Here is a 21590-nt window from a genome sequence, read left to right on the forward strand (position 1 = left end):
GTGTGCAGGGTGGAGTGCTCAAGAGGCCTTTCCCACTGCTACTTACAAGCCTCCAAGGTCCAAGGACGTGATAGCACGCACAATGATGGGCCGCTGGGTGCTAGCCCTTCCTTCTTCTAGCTGGGGAAGGATTTGGGAACCGGATTCTCTAACATCCTCAAGGGATGTCACCTAAGCTACAGTAACCGTGACATCCCTTCTTCACATCCATATGGTTAAGCCTAAAATGATTATAATTAATTTATAAATTACAAATCTATTGTATAGATTTACAAAAATTACATACAAAAAAAATTATGGTGCAATAAAATTATTTTTTGATTTATTTTTGTATATGCTACAGTAAATCCGCACAGCAGTTGCTACAGTAAGCCTGACATCCCTTCTTCGCTTTACACACGCATTTCACTGTAGCTTCGTGACATCCCTTGAGAATGTTAGAGGATCCGCTTCCGAGGATTTGGGCATGGCTTCCCGAGGTCGAGCCGTTGTTGGGACGGTCGTTTGTAGCGGGTAGAAGCTTTCTCGCTGGGTGGTGTGGCAAGCCTCAACCATGATCCTTCGTGATAGCTTGTGTTTCGACAAGGTTGGAGAAGTTGACCAAAGAGAGACGTCTTGACCCCGGTGTGCCAAATGTTGATGGGTGATCGTCGAGATCGAAGGGACCCCCTTTAAGAGATTCGGTCAGGGGCCAAACAATTCAAATCACTATAGATGTGAAGGTTTTGTTTATCCAGATGCAAGCCACCGAGGAGGTGTAATTCCCTTTGTCATGTGTGTGTTCTTGTTGAGTTATGTGTGAATGTGTAACATGATTGTTCCCCTTTTTCTGGCCCCGGTTCCCCCTTTATATACCGCTAGGGGAGACCAAGCCAGCCTCTTTCTCTCTTCCCTTTCCTCGGGCTACCTTTGATAGCAAAGAGAGTGGCTTCCGAACAGTGGACTGAAACTTTGAAGTGGTCAGTCAATTTCATTCCAGTCGTCACATGAGGCTTCAAAGTCCAGGCATCATCTTCCACCTCTTTCTCTTCTTCCTCCCCCAAATCTCTCCCCAGTCGCCGCCACGGACCACCGGCCGGACAGCCGGCCCCTGCCGCTCGCGCCACACCGCCCTCCCCAGAACCACCCCCACCGCCGGTCTCCCACCGCCCCGACCATCCCTCTAGTCCCCGCTGCACCGACTTTTTTCTCGAGCGAATCCCCACACCACCGCCGCACCACCGCCCCCACCACCGCTGTCCACCACCGCCCCACCCTGAACCCTAAGATAGGCACCGGGGTAGCTTGTCGAACGAGCTTCTTCCTCCCCTCCGGCGAGTTTCTTCCTCCCCTCCGGCTATTTCTTCCTTCGACTGACCGAACTACGAAAATTCAGTCGACTGAAACGTAGCTATTTCGGATAGCAAAAGACTAGGACGTCGATATCCACCTGACGTTCGGTCTGGGAGCTTCCCAGACAGAATGAAAGGTTCGGTGTGTAGCTCCCCCTCGAACGAACCAAATCGTTCAGTAGGATCACCCTACGCCCCGAACAAACTACGTCAGCCATGACCTTCATGGGCCTCCTGGCCCAAAACAGTTACCTATTTACAAAAAATTAGAACAAACATATGTAATAAGTATTTTGCCATGTAGTGTACAAAATTGTAAACGTCATATACAATACTAGAATGCAAAAACACAAAAATTCATATGATGGAAGTAGTTTGCCATGACAACATAATTTCGAACAAATGCCATGACATACACAATATAATTACCAAGATATATTCAAAATGGGACGATGACAACTTCAACAGAAAAAAGCATGGCCAAAACAGATTGCGATGGTAGACTAATTTGCCATGTGTGTTGAACGAAAGTCATATAGTTGCCAAAGTGAGCTGTCAACACCTAATTTGCCATGCCATGAAAAATAAATTTGCCATGGGTCCATGAAAAAACTAAAGTAGTCGTCCATATGAAAATAAATTTGCTATGTCTTAAAAAATAAATTTTCCATGCTCTTGGGTAAAAAATAAAATTTGCCATTATCTATTAAGAAACTAAAATTATCGTGGAACTGGAAATAAATTGTCATGGCTATGAAAATTAAGTTTCCATGTATTTTGAATATAAAATTGTTGTGTTCGACTGATTCAGATTACCATGATTCCAAGAAGTTAAAGCAAACTTGGAATCATGGCAAAATATAGACGAAAAAATGTACATGGAAAATTTTGAACTTTTCGTTCTGTAGCTGACGACACATTCAAAGAAGACAAAAACTACATTGAAATGGCAATTTTATTTAAAAAAATATGACGATGAACATAGTTCATTGACAAGTTAAAAAAACAAAAGTCTATAAAATCATGGCAAATGATCTAATAACATTGACATGGATATGAAAAAGAAATGATCTCTGTATTCACAAATTTTGTAAGTTGATTATAATGTAGAAAAAGAACATGTAAAAAGTGTCATTAGCTCGTGGCAAAAGAAAGGTGAAATAATTTCCATGGCCATTTTGTAAACTATGAAAATTGGGTGAAATTGCCATGGTCCATCAAAGAAAAAGTTTGCCGTAGAAGTCAACCAAAAAGAAATTTACCATGGTCCACAAAAGTGAAATTGCCATGGTATAAGGAGAAGAAAGTTTGCCATTATTCCAAATTGCCATTGTCTTGAAAAAAGAAACTTGCCATGGGCATATAAGTGAACATGCCATGGGACATCTAGTGAATTTGTTGTATTCCATAATAATAATAATAAAATTTGACATTGTCTTTAAAAAACAAACTTGCCATGGTCATATAAGTGAACTTGCCATGGGACATCTAGTGAATTTGCTGTATTCCATAATTAAAAAAAGTTTGACATTGTATTGGAAAGAGAAACTTGTCATGGGCATATAAGTAAACTTGCCATGGGACATCTAGTGAATTTGTCGTATTCCATAATAAAATGAGTTTGACATTGTCTTAAAAAAGGGAAACTTGCCATGGGCATATAAGTGAACTTGCCATGGGACATCTAGTGAATTTACCGCATTCCATAATAATAAAAAATTGTCTTGAAAAGAGAAACTTGTCGTGGGCATATAAGTGAACTTGCCATGCATGGGGCATCTAGTGAATTTGTCGTATTCCATAATAAAAAAAAGAGTTTGACATTGTCTTGGAAAAAGTAACTTGCCATGGGCATATAAGTGAACTTGCCATGGGGCATCTAGTGAATTTGCGGTATTCCATAATGAAAAGAAAGTTTGACATTGTCTTGAAAAAAGAAACTTGCCATGAGCATATATGTGAACTTGCCATGGGGCAAATTCACTAACAAATTCTGCCATGCCTAAAAAAAGTTTGCCATTGTCCCTAGAAAATCGCCAAGGTTATTTGGCATGGTCCATAATTAAAAAGTTTCATGGCAAAGAAAAAGTTCCGTAGCAAATAAGGAGTAAAAATTTCCATGGCAATAATATTTAAATATATGCCATGCCGATATAGGTTCAGTTCCTAATTTATCTCAAGCCTAAACCGGAAAATGAAACCTATTCCTCGGGGTCCCCCCTTTCGGCTATCAATTACTTTTGCCATGGTCCATATAGTAACTTTGTCATGTTAGAGATATAAAAACTAGCATACTTTTGAAGAAAATGGTGGATCACTATTTAAAGGATGGCAAGAATGCCATGTTGTAGAAAGATTCAGAAATTTTTGCCATGGCAAACATATCACAAGGACCATGGCAAAAAAGAGTAAAACTTTTCATGTCATTAATTGCCATGGCAAAAGTAGAGTGAAATCAGAGATGAATAGACATGGCAAATTTGCCATGTGAAAACTGAAAAGTAGCTTAAATAATTTTGATGAAATTACTTGTAGACCATGGCAATACAAACATGTTTTTCCATCATGAATTTTTTGAATCCATAAAGCAGAGTTGCCATGGTCAATGCAGTCATTACTTCATTGTTCATATACTAATTGAAGAAACCAATCCCTGGTTCATCAAACATGGGACAAACATGGATGTGTGTGACAGGATAACATCACAATTTACACAAAAAATGAGGATCAAAATGCTCCAAATCGAGTAGTGTGGCGTCCATCATCAGCAAAATATGTGGGGAACAAGAAGGAAAAATGCACATTGCACGAGTCGTCGCCGGATCTGACGGAGGTCATGGGTACCGGGCCGTGCTCCTTGACGTCCTTCTCTCCTCTGTGTCGTCTTCCTTGCGGAGGCACGCATGGACGCGGTCGTGGGGGCGCCGCTGCTCGTCGCTGCCTAAGCCTCGGTGCCGCCGCCCCCACACGCTTCCTCGAGCTTGAGGCTCCCCCAGTAGCCACGTGCTACCGCCGCCGCCCAGCACCTCCGCGGACACCTCCCCCCGGCCGTGGTCGAGCTTCCCTGAACTGGTCTGCCATGAGTAGTCGCCGCCATTCCCCCACGAGCAGTCGTCGCCGCTCACCCACCGCAAGCAGCACCTCCGCGGACTCATCACCCTCCTCTTGGCCCCTGCTATCCCTCCGGTGGGGGGACCTGGTCAGTGACGGCCCTCGCCGCTGTACTTCTCCATGTACCGAGCGAGAGGGGTGGGATTTCAGTCAGAGAGCGGTGGGAAAAAGGGGATGCAGATAACATAGGTGAGGCGTTCGCAGCGACATGTCTTTTATCCGAACGAGAAAAAAGGATGATGTGGCAGAAGTCCTAGCTCTAAAATTCGTGCCTGAAATCAACGGTGATTAGCTCGTTCAGGACGAGGCGCCTGAACATGGCATGTTCGGCAATTATCAATAACGATGACACCAGCACAACAACAGCATGCCATCCCCTGGGTACAGCATGGCACCAATTTATGTTCATCAAAATCTGTATATCAAGATAATCACTTCTTTTCCCTTTGCAGCTATTGTTCCTAAGAACTTGAAAGAAAGTAAAGAATAATTTTATAGAAACAATTCCTTTGAAGCCCATTGGTTTGTAGGACTGTTTCCTATTCTATGTAGGATAGAATCAACCCTTCATATTTTAAAGGAAAACAAATAATCTCTCCCTTTCGATTTATAGGGCTCAAATCTCATCAACCAAGGCATTTTATATCTCGTATTTTAAAAAACTATCCCAATTAAACTCATGTATTAGTTTAGATTAATTACAGTGCATACATACTTAGCCACTAGATGAGTAGGAACATTACATGCATTGGTGTGTTCATTTTAAATTCTTGCATGCAAAGAATGCAAAAAGGAGGCCTATATCATTTTTGAGGCATCACTGCAGTCTGAACATATATGGCGGAAGAGATGCAGATGGGGATTGCCGGTGGCCGGAGAAGGCGCCGTCTCTGCTGGCTAAGTAAGCGTCCAACACAAAAAGGACGTAGCCACAGGCGCACAAATGACAGAAGACCGAAAAGAACAGCTCTAACATTAACGAGAAGACAGAATAGCAACATAGAGTATCTGTTGGTAAGAACGGACGGGCACGTCCACGGACGAGCTGCTGCGGCAAACTCAAGACAAACCCCAAAACCGAAAACGCAACCTAACAGAATGGAGCGCTCCAATAGTTTAGTTTTACAACTCCTGCTCCACTTCTCACGGATCAAAACCACCTCTTATGCTTCCTCCTATCGCCATGGGGCATCAGTTCCTTGCCCCCAAAATGCCCCTCTCGTGGTGAGGGACACGCTGATAACCATTCGACTTTCCACGGCTACCGCTGTACTCGTCACCTCTCGCATATCCTCTGCCACTGCCGCCAAAGCGACCTCTGCCTCCCCCCCTTCCTGCAAATGCAGGACATAAAAAACATATACAGAGCTCAGGGTATCTTCACAAGCACGGCTCACACTTCTGCTAGCAGCTTACATTATTCATTTGAATAGGGCAAATGCATCAAAATGGACAACTATTGAGAAAGAAACCAACTTACTTCCTCCCCTTATTCCACTGTTAGGCTTCCGCTCCTCGACATATATCTGCCGCCCATTTATTTCAAGTGGTGAAGCCTGAAATCCACCAAGATGGTTTCAGATTATGACTAGCTAAACTATGCTAAATAACAACGATCATCACTACAGTTGAACAAGCCAAACCTAAGCAATATAATTTTTAAACGAGAAATTAAAGAATTATTAAGAGTATCAAATGTGAATTCCAATAAACAACCCTCAATGCATTGTGAACGCCACTCAGTTCCTCGAATTCCACAAAAGCATAGTAGCCACCAGTCTCCTGCAAATTCCACCATCAATCAAATGAACATTTGCTCATGTTATATACCAAGTGGTGAATCAGAATCAGAAAGCCAATTCAATTGCAAACCTTTCGGCTTCTGATAGCAACACCATCAGGGATGAGCTGGCCAAACTTCTTGAACTCATTCTCAAGATCAGCCTCAGTTACATTTTGCGGCACATTCCCAACATAAACAGATTTGCTCTCTAATTTATGAAATAAATATTACAATCAGCAAACAGTGGGGAACTTAAACAAACAAATGTAAATTAGGCAAGCATAAAGACAGAAAAACCTTCTTCATCATGGCCTTCTGCGTAGAAGTCAGATTTTGGCTTATCTGCTGCCACCGATGAAGTCCCTAGAGTTGCCTGGCTTGCTTCTGTTGTAGGGTGAGGTTTATTCACAGGCACTGATTGAGCAAAAGGGAACGGAGGTGGGGCTTTTGCGGTTCTTAGCTGCATCATCAGAATCATCATTTTAAAGACATGTCATCTAGATAGCACAACACAATGCATATGAAGGAAAGGAAGGTCCCACATACAATAGAAGCATATGTCTTCTTTACGGGCTCCCCAACAGGTTCCTCAACATGAGGCTGCACAGGCGGAGGTTGTGCTGGCTCCTCTGGTGCCATCGCCATTCCATTCGAGAAGGAAGAAAGTGCTTCCTCTTGAAGAGATTCATCTCCCCAGTTGTCCGACTGAGAAACTACTTGCAGTGGTGGCTCAGAGTAAGTGTAACTGTCAACAGCATCATTTTCTTCAGATGTTACTGGAACAGCTTGCATTGTTCGACTTTCTTCATGAATGTACTCTGCACCTGCAGGCAGAGCATTTAAACAAAATGCCAACAAAACTTTGAAGCAGCAACGATACAGGACCATGGACATTATCAGGAGACACTAATATTTCTCCATGGAAGCATTATAATTTGGAACAATCTGTGCTCAGCTGGTGTAAAATCTAAACTACCATTTCTATTATTGCCCAGAGATATTAAACATAATGACTTGCATGAACATTCTCAACACAGTGTACCTTATTTACGTTGCCACTGGAAAAAAATTTGAAATCTTATTTGGAGTTAAATCAACTGTATGTACTCAACGAAGAAATAGATAAGGGAGAGACGGTCAATACAGGCAAGCAGATATTGCGCGTGCTGTAACATATCCATAACATCATTGGCTATTTCATGGGTAATAACAATTAAAATGCAAAGACCAATAGTTTATATATTTATTTAGGATGATAAATCTTACTTGTTTGGACTGTGTTGGATGCCATGTTAGTCTCAAAGGCTTCGTGAGCTCTCACCTGTGCAGGTTGCACTTGTTCTTGGTCAACAAAGTGGAAATAATCATTGAGCACAAAATAACCTTTCTCCTGAGGCGCAAGGAAAAACATCTGGATAAATTTCCTTTGGTTGCTGTACTCTTTGGTCTGTACAAGACCAGAGACCATCACTAGCACCCCATCTCCCCATGAGTTGGCAAAGTTGGCAGTTTTTATCTCGATTTGGGTGAAATTGAGGGACATGATAAGGGAGTGTATATCCTGCAGGCAACAAATTTGTTATTATAAAGTAACAAAGGAAACAAACAAAAAAGTGGCAGACTCAAATTGCATATATAATTGAGTTGTTTAGGGGCAACAGGTGTATTTGAACCAGCAGAGCAAACAAACAAAACAGCATAGAGGGCAACAGAACAGCATCAATAAGTAAACTCAACGAAGAAAAGGCGCAAACAAAACGACTAATAAGTATGCAACTCAGCAGATGGACAAACACCACATACAGGACAAACTAATGATGCAACATGGCAAGGTAACATACCATGAGCGCAGAAGTTATGCTAAAACCTACATGAATGCCAAGCATTGAGATGGTAAAAATCAGTCAAAACACTGACAGTCCAAAATACCACAAAAGCACAGCCCAAATATATATAAACCTTAAATAGCTGACACATACTGTATAAAGGTAATATATAGATTGTGAGAGATAGCAACCATCATTGAGTTAGCAGTGGTGTTGGTCCCGTTGAGGTCGTCGACGCGGACCATGGTGCTTGCTTCGCTGTAGAACTGGTGGACGACATCGGGGTTCTGCTGCAACAGATTGTAGTAGTTGCGGAGGAAGTAAGTGCCCACCTGCCAGCCAAATCCAATCGCAACATCAGTCACCGATCCGAGCATAAGAGGGCGCAAAAGGTTCGGGGGAGACAGAGATAAGGAAGGGGGATTACTTGAGTCGCCGCCGCCGCCGAAGCCATGGGGAGTGCAGTGGAGTAGGGAATAACCCTAGATCTGCTGATTCCGCGGGCAAGATCTAAAAGGGAGAGCGTCTCGAAATCCGAAGCCGCTGCAGCAGCAGCCGCCGCCGTGAGAGGATGTGTCCGCCCTGATTGCTCGTGCGTATTCGCGTCTGCACCTTTCGCAGGATGGAGAGGAGAGGAGAGGAGAGGAGATGGATTGGCGTCGCGTGGGTGGACTCGACTCGACTCGTCTCTTATGACGGCCGGGAGGAGGGGCACGAGGGGAGGGAGAGAGATACCGGTTGCCCTTGCCCTACGATGCGATTCGATCTCACTTTCCTTTCAGGATTCTGTTGGATTTCCTGGCCTATCGTCATTTGGGCTTCAGTTTGGCCCATGGTCTCCACTCCAAAAAACAAAAACTTAGCCCATGGTCTAGGCCTTTTTTTATTATTATTAAAAGATGGTATACGGTCATTCATCTAAAAAAGAAAAAAAAATCCCTCAAAAAAATTCTAAAAATTAAAAAATGGTATAGGGTCATTTGCAGCTCGTTCTACCGCTTATTCTTGTAGTTTTATTTTTAAAATTCAAGATAGTAACATAGAAGTTCATAGCTTAGCTAGATATGCTCTTAATCTAGCTCCACGAAGTCTTGTGTGGTTTGGCCAACCACATAATGTAAGCATTATCCCACTCTCCGTGGAATTCGATCAATACAGTATAGGCTAACCCCTAAAGAAAAGATAATATAGGGTCATTTGGGGCCTATGTGTTGGTACCAAAATATTTTGATGGATTTTTTCATATGTGCTAAGTTTTAGGAGGTTGGCTGTTTGTTCATTTTTTTTCTTAGATCCATTTTTTAAACGACATATCTCGTGAACGGTGCATCTAAATTACAAACTATTTTCATTGTTTAGTTTCTTAGGCCGAGATCTTTAAAAGTATTTCCCATGTTAATTTTGACGAAAAAAATTGGCAAAATTTGTTCTCCAAAACTATACTAACTCGTGTTCTCACACTGTACTAATATGTGCTACCAAGCGAACTAATTTGTGCTCCGACGGGTGAGGCCCACATGATGCTCTGTGTGAAGCACACCTATGCTCCCAGAGTGAATTAATATGTGCTCCCAATTTGTACTAACATTTGCTCCCAAGTGTAATAACTTGTGCGCTCGTGGGGTGAAGCACACATGTGCTCCCAAAGTGAACGAACATGTGCTTTCAAACATATTGTACTAACTTCCTAGCTGAACTAACTTGCGCTCTCGTGGGATGAGGCGCACCTTGTGCTCCCGCGTGATGCACACATGTGTTCCACAAGGGAGCACACTTGTGCTCTTGCGTGAAGCACACAAATCATTCCCCTTGTGCCTTTATAAGGCGGTCTCCATCTCGACCAGGACGAAAATGATTTGCCTTTTGCTGAACTTCTCTTCTCCATTTTCGTGGTGTGGATCGCTTCTCGTGCTTTATCGTATGAAATCTTCTCAGCAAACCCTTTTGAGGCTCTTCCAGATGATACCATCACGACCCGTGTGAGCAAGATGGTTCAACCGAGGGATTGTTGGAAGATGAGGAACACTTCTGCCCATAGCTCTTGTTGGCATGGACGAGGGTGAGAGAACGAAGATCTTGGTGGTGAGCGGTTTTATCATATTGTTCTTAGATATGTTGCTTACTTAGTGCCTTCATAAATGTGTTTAACTAATTGTATTTCTAGGAGTGCTTCTATGACTTCATAGGTTGGCCCAATTCGGATGTGCTAGTGGACAACCTAATCCCCACAACCATGAATGGTTGTGAGGACCCACAAGCGAGGAAGGTCGCTCCTCCTTTCCCTGGCTCATGCTTGGTACGCTTTCATTTTCTTCTCTGTGTGATTATTTCTCCGTCCGTACGTCTTCCCAATGCATGGTGACGGAGAACCCCTCGGGTCTGCCTCTTCTCCTAATTGTTAGGGTTACATCTTTCACTTTAGGCTACAGATGCATGCTGACGGAGAACCCCTCGGGTCTGCCCCATGTCTTGCAGAAGCACAATCACTCCAAATTTTCGAGGGATAGTGGGTTCCTGCTCGGTCCAAGCTCCGGTTTGTGACCTCTAATCCTAGTAGTCGTTCTTTGATCCTATGACCTTGTCCTGGTGTGATTTAGTTTCGTGAGTTTATAATCGTCGGGTCATTATCATGATGTTGAGGGTGCCGCAAAGGGAGCATCTGAGCTCCTCAGATGGCACCCCTCCCCTGATACATCCCAAAGAATTATAATTTTTGTATGACTAGCAAAAGAGCATGTGCGTTGCAACAGGAGAAAAAACATAACACGCGCTCTTAACCCAAAAACCATCATTCAAGACCACAAATAGGTCCATATTCTTTACTTTAGCGAGGCACCATATTTGTGTTGCCGCTTATCCTCCTTCTCACCCTCGCCAGCGGTGGCCTCAGTGTTCACACTAACAAAAACGTGTTTGAATGTGGTTCATCCTAAGGCGTCTCTCTCGACCTCTCTCTCTCTCTCTATCGCTTTCTCTCACTCTCACGATAAGAACTGTTATTTTCCCCTGCAACGTTTTTCAAAGGTATGCATGTGTAGTTATCGATGTTTTGTTTTCCCTATATGGTTATAGTGGGTGTTTATTTGTAATCTGGATCACCGCCGGTACGAATGAAAAATGGATCGTGCACTATAGATTATAAGTTTGCTTCCAAAAAATATTTTAAAAATATTTAACAAGTAAAAGTAACATCATATTCAGATTTCACATATTTTTCTAATCAAATTTCATAGATAACATGTTAAAATCAGAGTTACGATTTAAAAGATATGGATAATTTAGAAAATCATTTGTTTGACTTAAATATCTTCCAAAATAATATTTAAAAATACCTATGTAAAATAATCTCATATTCATATTTTACATATTTTTTCAATCAAATTTCATATATAGCATGTTCAAATCGGAGTTGCGTTTTAAAAGATATGGATGATTTAGAAAAGTATTTGTTTGACTTAAATATGATCCGCGGATGAATTGCCTAAAAGGTCAGGGGGTGAAAGCACAAGTGCTCCCTGGATGATTTTGGTAATTAATGTCAACATATCTCTTGTTGCACTAATGCTTTTATCTAGTGTATTTTAGACAAGTTCAACAATGGCGTGGAAAGGACAAGAGGATGTGGAACCCATTCAAGGCATCTAGGACATGCATTGGCAAAAGCTCACGACTCTTCATTTCTATTTTAGTGGTCCAAGATCACATTGAGTCCATAGGAAAGCCAATACTATTAAGAGGGGATGAGGTGTTGCTTAATGGCTTGCTTGCTGAAATGCTTAGTGATATGCTCCAAATCCCTCAAGCACTTTCTCATTCCAAATATGTCAATACCCTAAACTCCAACTCGGCCCCACCAATTCTTTCTATCTGGAGCCACCGAGTACATATGACATAGCCACTGCCGGAAACCCCGACAGTTCAGTCACACCGATACGGATCTCGGTCTCATCGAGATGGCCTTGCCAATTCTCTGTTGCCTATTGCAATTATTCCGGTCTCACCGAAATAGCGATCAGTCTCACCAAGTTGGCTTGACATTTTCTCTGTTGCCTTATTGCTTCACTTCGGTCTTACTGAGTTGATGCAAATGGTGCCACCGAGTTTATATTTGCCCTAAGTCCTAGCACATCGGTCCCACCGAGATTCCTAACATTCACATTTTGAACTAAAATCGGTATCACCGAGTTCTTCTATTCGGTCTGACCGAGTTGGGTCAAATGTGTGTAACGGTTGGATTTTGTGTGGAGGCTATATATACCCCTCCACCCCCTTCTCCGTATGTATGAGAGCCATCAGAACGTGCCTACACTTCCAGCATACATTTTCTGAGAGAGAACCACCTACTCATGTGTTGAGATCAAGATATACCAATCCTACCACAAGAATCTTGATTTGTAGCCTTCACAAAGTTGCTTTCTTCCACCATATCCAAATCTGTGAGAGAGAGTTGAGTGTTAGGGAGACTATCATTTGAAGCACAAGAGCAAGGAGTTCATCATCAACACAACATATATTACCTTTTAGAGAGTGGTGTCTTCTAGATTAGTTAGGTGTCACTTGGGAGCCTCCATCAAGTTGTGGAGTTGAACCAAGAAGTTTGTAAGGGCAAGGAGATCGCCTACTTCGTGAAGATCTACCCGAGTGAGGCAAGTCCTTCGTGGGCGATGTCCATGGTGGGATAGACAAGGTTGCTTCTTCGTGGACCCTTCGTGGGTGGAGCCCTCTATGGACTCGTGCAATCGTTACCCTTCGTGGGTTGAAGTCTCCATCAACGTGGATGTACGATAGCACCACATATCAGAACCACGCCAAAAATCTGCATGTCTTCATTGCGTTTGCACACTCCAATCCCATCCCTTTACTTTCTTGCAATTAGCATGCTTTACTCTTTCCGCTGCACATACTCTTGCCATGCTTGCTTGAAATGTATTATGAATGCTTAAACTTGTGCTAAAGCTCCACCTTAACTTCAAGAACTTAAAAACTGGCACTTTTGCTTGTTAAGGGTCTAATCACCCCCTCCCTCTAGACCCCTCTTCTCGATCCTTTCAATTGGTATCAGAGCATTGGTCTCCATTGCTTTGGTTTAATCACCATTGGAGGAAGATGGATGAGTCTACGATCGGGAGTATTAGACATAGAGAGTCTATGCTTGACAGAGAGTTCTATAATTCTTGGAAGAATGAGATGCTTGAGATTTTCAATGAATATGACTTGAACAAGTATATCACTATCCCTCATGTACCCCTCCCATCGATCCCTTGCATCCTACCCCCGATGAGTATCTTGACATGACCCGCAATCTTAGAACTATTGATCTTATCATTAGAGGATTGCCTAGGAATTTGCTTGTATGCTTGCCTAAATTTGAATGTGCTTATACTATATGGAAATATCTTGAGGAGCATTTTCCAAATTATTCCTTGAAAAATCTAGATGAGATTCTTCAAAACTCAATTACTTTTCAAAAATTGTATCCGAGTGATCCTAAATTTGATGATTGTCTATTTGAGCTCCGTGACCTTATGCGTGCCAAGGGAGATGTTGGAGTCATCAGTAGCATCATTTTGCAAATTATTAGAATCCATAAATATGCCAATTGTCATGGTCATAAATCTAATGAATCACTCTCTCTAGGTGATGACCATTCACATGATGATGTTGAACATGGATATTATGATGAGGATGATGATAGTGACTTTCATCTTGATGAGTCGATGAGACACTTTGGTCTTATGGCTAACCTACGTGGTTACATGACTGGAGGAAAGGAGTGGATTCTCGATAGTGGATGTACTGATCATATGACCCGAGATAAGGACATGTCCCATGAGCTTGCTAAGAACGATGGTCATGCAAGTATGTCATTTTTGGAGATAACTCCAAGGGTAAGGTACTTGGCCTTGGTTAGGTGGCCATTTCCAATGATAGCTCTATCCAAAATGTTATGCTCGTTGAATGTCTTGGCTACAATCTACTTTTTGTATCTAGACTAGCTGACTTCGGTTTCAATATCCTATTTACTGAAGTAGATTTCCAAGTGTTTCGAAGAGATAATCATAAAATGGCCTTTACCGATATTCGTAGAGGTGACCTAGACATTGTTGATTTCACTAAGAAAGCTCAACCTCGTACTTGCTTAATTGCTAAATCTTCTAAAGGTTGGTTATGGCATAGAAGGTTTGGTCATGTGGACATTGATGTCTACTATGCAACTTTATTCTTGTAGACTCGTGTTGGGCCTCCAAGCCCAGAGTTTTGTAGGACAGTAGCAATTTTCCCTCAAGTGGATGACCTAAGGTTTATCAATCCGTGGGAGCTGTAGTATGAAGATGGTCTCTCTCAAACAACCGTGCAACCAAATAACAAAGAGTTCCTTGTGTCCCCAACACACCAAATACAATGGTAATTTGTATAGGTGCACTAGTTCAGCGAAGAGATGGTGATACAAGCGTAGTAATGATAGTAGATATTGATTTTTGTAATAGGAACAATAAAAAACAGCAAGGTAGCAATTTATAAAATGGAGCAGAAACGGTATTGCAATGCTTGAAAATGAGGCCTAGGGTTCATACTTTCACTAGTGCAATTTCTCAACAATGCTAATATACTTGGATCATATAACCATCCCTCAACGTGCGATGAAGAATCACTCCAAAGTTCCTATCTAGGGGAGAACATAAGAAGAAATTGTTTGTAGGGTATGAAACCACCTCAAAGCTATTCTTTCTGATCAATCTATCCTAGAGTTCGTACTAAAATAACACCGGGCTGTTCTTTCCGGTCGATCTAACCAAGAGTTCATACTAAAATAACACCATATGATACACATCAACCAACTCTAATGTCCCCTACATACGGATGCGGAGCATCCCACGATCATCCCCATGGACGTACCTACATCTCCCACGACACCACTTGGACCCATGACAAGAGCTCGAGCAAAGGCTATCGAAGATAAGGTGAACTCGCTCCTCTCCGAACTACTCCTTTCTACGCACGAGTCATGGCTACTACCTCAAGTGGAAACATTATGTGTGATCAGGTACTTAGAAGAAGGCCACGGAACAGCTACATTCAATGGCCAAGATGGCGAGGACACAGAGAGTGAAGGCCAAGAAGAAGATACGCCGAAGTTGTCACAGCCACCGGACGACCGGTCGGGACCGGACGTCCGGCGCCTGAAGCCCAGCATGGCCAAGTCCTAGCCGACGCATGCTACAGCGAGCGTCCGGCCCGGACTGGACGACCGGCGGCACCTCCCAGCGAGCGGATGACCGGTCCGCATCGGACGACCGGCAACTGCGCACCCGAAGGGAAATTAGCGGAAGTCTGAGATGACCAGACATCCGGCACCACCATCACAGAACCGAATCAACGGAAGACCGACGACTACCGGACGTTCATGAGCCACCGGACGACCGGTCCCCAGCGGACGTCCGGTGCCTGTGTGCCCGCAGCCTCGGGCTGATGCCCGTGTACCCCTTCACTTCGGCCCCCATTTGTACTATGACTATAAATAGACCTCTCCCACCTCCTAGCTAAGGTCAGCGTTGTGATAGCTCATTTGTGAGATAGAGCCTCACTCATCCATCTGGATCTGCTCCTCCGCGAGAGACCGTGCCTCTACGGAGAAGATCCATTTGGATTCAAGGCCCCTAACGGGAAGAACTCAAGACCTCCTCTCGGAGAAGAACCGGTTACCCCATGTATCGTCCCTTGTTGGATTCGGATCTTGTATCACTTTGTGTCTCAATGATCTAGCGCACGTGTCACTTTATTCTTGTTGGTTGAGTGTTTTCTCGTGTTTTCCTCTCGTTTCCCTCCTAGTGTTCTTCATGTTCGTGGTAGGAATCCCTCCAAACATGAAAGATCGGCCTCTAGGGTTGTACCCTACATCATCTTGGTATCATGAGCCACATTGATCACGTTCTTGGAGCCCCTACCCTTTGTTTCCTAGCTTGATTTTGTTGTTTCCATCCTAATCCGAAAATCTCCACCAAAAATAGCCCCCGATTTTTTTTGTGATTTGTTGGTATGTTGAAATTTTGTTGGAGTTGATCCATGGATTTGTGTTGCCTCATGTGGATCTAGCTTTCCCCCATCTTCTCCACCATTTCCATCCACAAAATTGCTCGGATTTGACCTCTCCACCTTCCTCCTCCACGAAAACGAGCTGTTCATCCCGTGCCCGAAATTGCCCAGGCACCGGATGACCGCTGGCCACCGGACATCCGGCAACCTGACGACCGTTCCCTCACGGACGTCCATTGAACCCTGATGAAACTGAAAAATTTCAGTTCGGCCACCACCACCTCTCCACTTTCCACCACCTTTTGCAAACGCCTATACCACCTCAGCTTTCCACAAACACCACCATCGTTCACCGATACCACCTATGACGATTTTGACATGTTTTGGTCTTTGAGATTTTGAGTTGTGGTTCCCGTGTCCTATTGTGTTTTGGCTATATAGGTACGGTTCGACATCATCATCACCACCGCTCATCTTCACAAAGGACTCATCATCGCCAAGGACGGTAACCTCGATGACATTTTTGTCTATTCCATGCCATTTGCATTGATAACCACATAGCCTTACTTTTTGCGTTGCTTACCCGTCGAGACTAGCCATTGAGTATAGCCGGCAACGTGACTTGTGCACATTAGTGATCATACTCCATAGCATACATACCATATCATAGTGGTGCATATCTTGGTATCATCTTTTGTGTCACAAAGTTGTCATTGCATACACAATTGCTATCTGGGTTTGTGCAGTTTTTTGCATGAGAAAAGAGCTCAAAAGTGAAAGAGCCAAACAAGCTTTTAAGCAAAGAAGGAAAGATAAGCAAAGAGCTTATAAGCAAGAACCATAGCATCATACTACATTAAGATTGTCATACCCGATCATCTTGGATCATACCACCGGTATACCACACATATAACATACTTGGGATAGGAGTGGTTGTTTTTTTTGCTTAGTAGGATGTGCATAAGTTTCGTATCCGCCTATTGTGCAATTGTGCCAGCGTCTCTCTAGTGTTGTGCAATGATACGTCTCCGTCGTAACTATAATTTTTGATTGTTCCATGCCAATATTATTCAACTTTCATATACTTTTGGCAACTTTTTATACTATTTTTGGGACTAACATATTGATCCAGTGCCCAGTGCCAGTTCCTTTTTGTTGCATGTTTTATGTTTTGCAGAAACCCCATATCAAACAAACTCCAAACGGGATAAAAATGGACGGAGAATATTTTTGGAATATTTATGATTTTTGTGAAGAAGAATCAACGCGAGACGGTGCTCGAGGGGGCAACGAGGCAGGGGGGATGCCCCCCTGACCCTCGTGGGCACCTCTTCAGGCGGTTGATGCTCTTCTTTTGTCGCAAGAAAGCTAATTTTTGGAGAAAAATCTTGGCGAATGTTTCAATCCAATCGGAGTTACGGATCTCCGGATATATAAGAAACGGTGAAAGGGCAGAATCTGGGAAAGCAGAAACAGAGAGAGACAGAGATACAGATCCAATCTCGGAGGGGCTCTCGCCCCTCCCACGCCATGGAGACCATGGACCAGAGGGGAAACCCTTCCCCCATCTAGGGAGAAGGTCAAGGAAGAAGAAGACGAAGGGGCTCTCTCTCCCCCTTGCTTCCAGTGGCGCCGGAACACCGCCGGGGCCATCATCATCACCGCGATCTACACCAACACCTCCATCATCTTCACCAACATCTCCATCAGCTTCCCCCATCTATATTCAGCGGTCCACTCTCCCGCAACCCGTTGTACCCTCTACTTGAACATGGTGCTTTATGCTTCATATTATTATCCAATGATGTGTTGCCATCCTATGATGTCTGAGTAGATTTTTGTTGTCCTACCGGTGATTGATGAATTGCTATGATTGGTTTAATTTGCTTGTGGTTATGTTGCTGTCCTATGGTGCTCTATGTGTCGCACAAGCGTGAGGGATTCCCGCTGTAGGGTGTTGCAATATGTTCATGATTCGCTTATAGTGGGTTGCTTGAGTGACAGAAGCATAAACCCGAGTAAGGGGGTTGTGGCGTATGGGATAAAGGGGACTTGATGCTTTAATGTTGTGGTTGGGTTTTACCTTAATGATCTTTAGTAGTTGCGGATGCTTGCTAGAGTTCCAATCATAAGTGCATATGATCCAAGAAGAGAAAGTATGTTAGCTTATGCCTCTCCCACATAAAACTTGCCATCGGTCTAGTAACGTAGTCAATTGCTTAGGGACAATTTCACAACTCCTACCACCACTTTTCCACACTCGCTATACTAACTTTACTGCTTCTTTATCTAAACAACCCCTAGTTTATATTTACGTGCTCTTTATTATCTTGCAAACCTATCCAACAACACCTACCAAGTACTTCCAGTTTCATACTTGTTCCAGGTAAAGCAAATGCTAAGCGTGCGTCGAGTTGTATCAGTGGTCGATAGAACTTGAGGGAATATTTGTTCTACCTTTAGCTCCTCGTTGGGTTCGACACTCTTACTTATCAAAAGAGGCTACAATTGATCCCCTATACTTGTGGGTTATCAAGACCTTTTTCTAGCGCCGTTGCCGGGGAGTCATAGCGTGGGGTGAATATTCTCGTGTGTGCTTGTTTGCTTTATCACTAAGTAATTTTTATTTGTTGTTCTTAGTTGTTCTCTATCTTTAGTTATGGATATGGAACACACAATACCAAAAAAATAGGTGTACTTGCTACTCATGGAGATGGGGAACCTCCTAAAACCCTCGATGCTCATTATGTGAAAGATATTATGTACTACTTCGATAATCCTGAGAAAACCCCATTCAATTATGTTATGGGAGACACGTTGGATCAACGTGAATACTTTAGGGATTATCGCTTGACACAAAAAGGGAAACTATTATGGGATCAAATTTATATGTTGTATTCGTATGCTAGGCAACTATGCTTGAGATATGATTATACTTGTTGCTCTAGGATGAAGGCTCCACACCTCCCCTTTTCATGCAAATTTAATGATAATAAAACCTTCGCTTCTTATGCTAATGTTAAATATGATTACTATGATGTGGAACAAATAGAAGAATTCATTGCTTTTATGGGTGCTTATGAAATTGAATCTTTATTTAAAGAGTGAAAATCTTGATGATGCTGTTTACAGACCTGAAAATTTTGCTATACTTAAATATTGCTATGAGAATTATGAATTAAATTCCGATATTGATGCATTTATTGAGGAAGTCTCCGCTGTCCAAGAAGAGATTAATATTTTGTAGGAGTCTATGGAAGAAGAAATTGATGAAACTGTGAGCTCATTGGATGAAAAAGATGATGATGAGGGCGAAGAACAAAAGGAGGAAGAGCGGATTAGCTACCCATGCCCACCTTCTAATGAGAGTAACTCTTCAACTCACAATTGTTTTATTTCCCTTCGTGCTTACCGAAGGATGATTGCTATGATTGTTATGATCCCGTTGATTCTCTTGAAATACCCCTTTTTGATGATGCTTGTGGCCAAGATGCCAATATGAATTATGCTTATGGAGATGAACTTGCTATAGTTCCTTATGTTAAACATGAAATTGTTGCTATTGCACCCACGCATTATAGTCCTATTACCTTTTTGAATTCTCCAAACTACACTATATCGAAGAAGTTTATGCTTATTAAGGGTTATATTGATGGGTTGCCTTTTACCGTTGCACATGATAATTTTGATGGATGTAATATGCATGTGCTTGCTGCTCCTACTTGCAATTATAATGGAGAGGAACTATATCTCCACCTCTCTATGTTTCCCGCATGATAAAATTGCAAGAAACTGCTTATACTATGCATTGGCCTTTACTATGTGTGCAAGAATTGTTCTTTTATGACATGCCGATGCATAAGATGAGAGTTAGACTTAGTTGTTGCATGATATATGTTACTTTGTGCTCACTATTAAATTACAAATCATTGTTAATTAAAATTGGCTTTGATATACCTTGCGATCCGGGTGGATCCATTACTTGAGCACTATATGCCTAGCTTAATGGCTTTAAAGAAAGCGCTGCCAGGAAGACAACCTGGAAGTTTTAGAGAGTCATTTATTTCTGTTGAGTGCTTTTATATAGTCTAAAAATAAAATAAAAATAAAGAGGGGAACCCAAAACTTTTCAAAAAGGGAAGTGAAAGGGAGAGAGACAAGCATTGTTGAAGTGGGAGAGCTCCTTGAACTTTGTTCATGCTCATGGAAACTTTGTGAATCTTAATTACAGAAAATTTTCATCAAAAATAATTATCCCCTTGTACAATTCCATTGTATTATAAAAATAATGTGCCAAGGTTTGCCTTTAGGATGTTTACAATGCTTGTTGGTTTGTACGGCGCAGGACAGAAACTTTGGGTGTAATGCGCGGTTTTACATTTTTTACTGGAACGTCAAACGGTTCTGAAACTTTTTGCACTATCTTGCTATACAAATTGTTTATTTTTTCTAAGTTTGGTAGAATTTTTTGGGTAACATAAGTATGGTGAATGTTCAGATTGCTACAGACTGTCCTGTTTAAGACAAATTCTTTTTTTGATGCATAGTTTGCTTGTTTTGATGAAACTATCAATTTCTATCAGTGGATTAAGCCATGGAAAAGTTATATTACAGTAGACACAATGCAAAAACAAAATATGAACTGGTTTGCAACAGTACTTAGAGTAGTGATTTGCTTTATTATACTAACGGATCTTACCGAGTTCTTTGTTGAAGTTTTGTGTGGATGAAGTGTTTGATCGAGGAAGTCTCGATATGAGGAAAAGGAAGAGAGGCAAGAGCTCAAGCTTGGGGATTCCCAAGGCACCCCAACTAAATATTCAAGGAGACTCAAGAGCCTAAGCTTGGGGATGCCCCGGAAGGCATCCCCTCTTTCTTCAACAAGTATCGGTATGTTTTCGGACTCGTTTCGTTCCTGCGATATGTGCAAGTCTTGGAGCGTCTTTTGCATTTAGTTTTCACTTTTTCTTTTATGCACCATGCTGGTATGAGATAGTCCTTGGTTGATTTATAGAATGCTCTTTGCACTTCGCTTAAATCTTTTGAGTGCGGCTTTATAGAATGCTTCATGTGCTTCACTTATATCTATTTAGAGAGATGACAGGAGTTGGTTTCACATGGTTAGTCATAAAATCCTACATAAAACTTGTGGATCACTGAATATGATATGTTGGATTCCTTGCAATAGTTTTGCGATATAGATATGATAATATGTGGGAGGTTCTAGTAGATGGTTGTGTTTAGTAAGGATATTGGTGTTAAGGTTTGTGATTCCCGAAGCATGCACATATGGTCTCCTAACTATGTAACCAAATTGGCGCGCATTGTATTTTGATTGTTTATCTTTGCATGAAGGTCGGGCGCGCGCGATGGTTAACTCCTACCAACCTCCCCCTTAGGAGCATGCATAGTAGTACTTTTCTTCGAGGGCTAATAACTTTCGCAATAAGTATATGAGTTCTTTATGACTAATGTGAATCCATGGATTATACGCACTCTCACCCT

At 42.3% G+C, this 21590-nt stretch overlaps 1 protein-coding gene across 1 annotated transcript; it reads right to left on the bottom strand.

Moving 5' to 3' along the window:
• Positions 1-5391: 5391 nt before the first annotated feature.
• LOC119341234 (nuclear transport factor 2-like) lies at positions 5392-8781 on the bottom strand. The gene is made up of 9 exons (XM_037613108.1): positions 8479-8781; positions 8243-8383; positions 7492-7786; positions 6772-7049; positions 6523-6685; positions 6315-6433; positions 6159-6224; positions 5923-5998; positions 5392-5776 (listed from the first exon to the last, which is right to left on the bottom strand). Exons 1-9 carry the CDS (start codon positions 8503-8505, stop codon positions 5634-5636), a joined length of 1308 nt encoding a protein of 435 aa, XP_037469005.1. The 5' UTR covers positions 8506-8781; the 3' UTR covers positions 5392-5633.
• Between the last annotated feature and the right edge of the window lie 12809 nt (positions 8782-21590).

The sequence above is a fragment of the Triticum dicoccoides genome, chromosome 7B (genome assembly GCF_002162155.2).
Source record: "Triticum dicoccoides isolate Atlit2015 ecotype Zavitan chromosome 7B, WEW_v2.0, whole genome shotgun sequence".
Classification (NCBI taxonomy): domain Eukaryota; kingdom Viridiplantae; phylum Streptophyta; class Magnoliopsida; order Poales; family Poaceae; genus Triticum; species Triticum dicoccoides.

Excerpts from the sequence above, each read along its gene's own strand:
- LOC119341234 (XM_037613108.1), bottom strand. The coding sequence starts at position 8,505 with ATGGCTTCGGCGGCGGCGGCGACTCAA. Across the intron at positions 7,050-7,491 it reads ATCCAACACAGTCCAAACAA|GTGCAGAGTACATTCATGAA; the intron begins GTAAGATTTATC and ends CTCTGCCTGCAG. Across the intron at positions 5,777-5,922 it reads CAGTGGAATAAGGGGAGGAA|GAAGGGGGGGAGGCAGAGGT; the intron begins GTAAGTTGGTTT and ends CTGCATTTGCAG.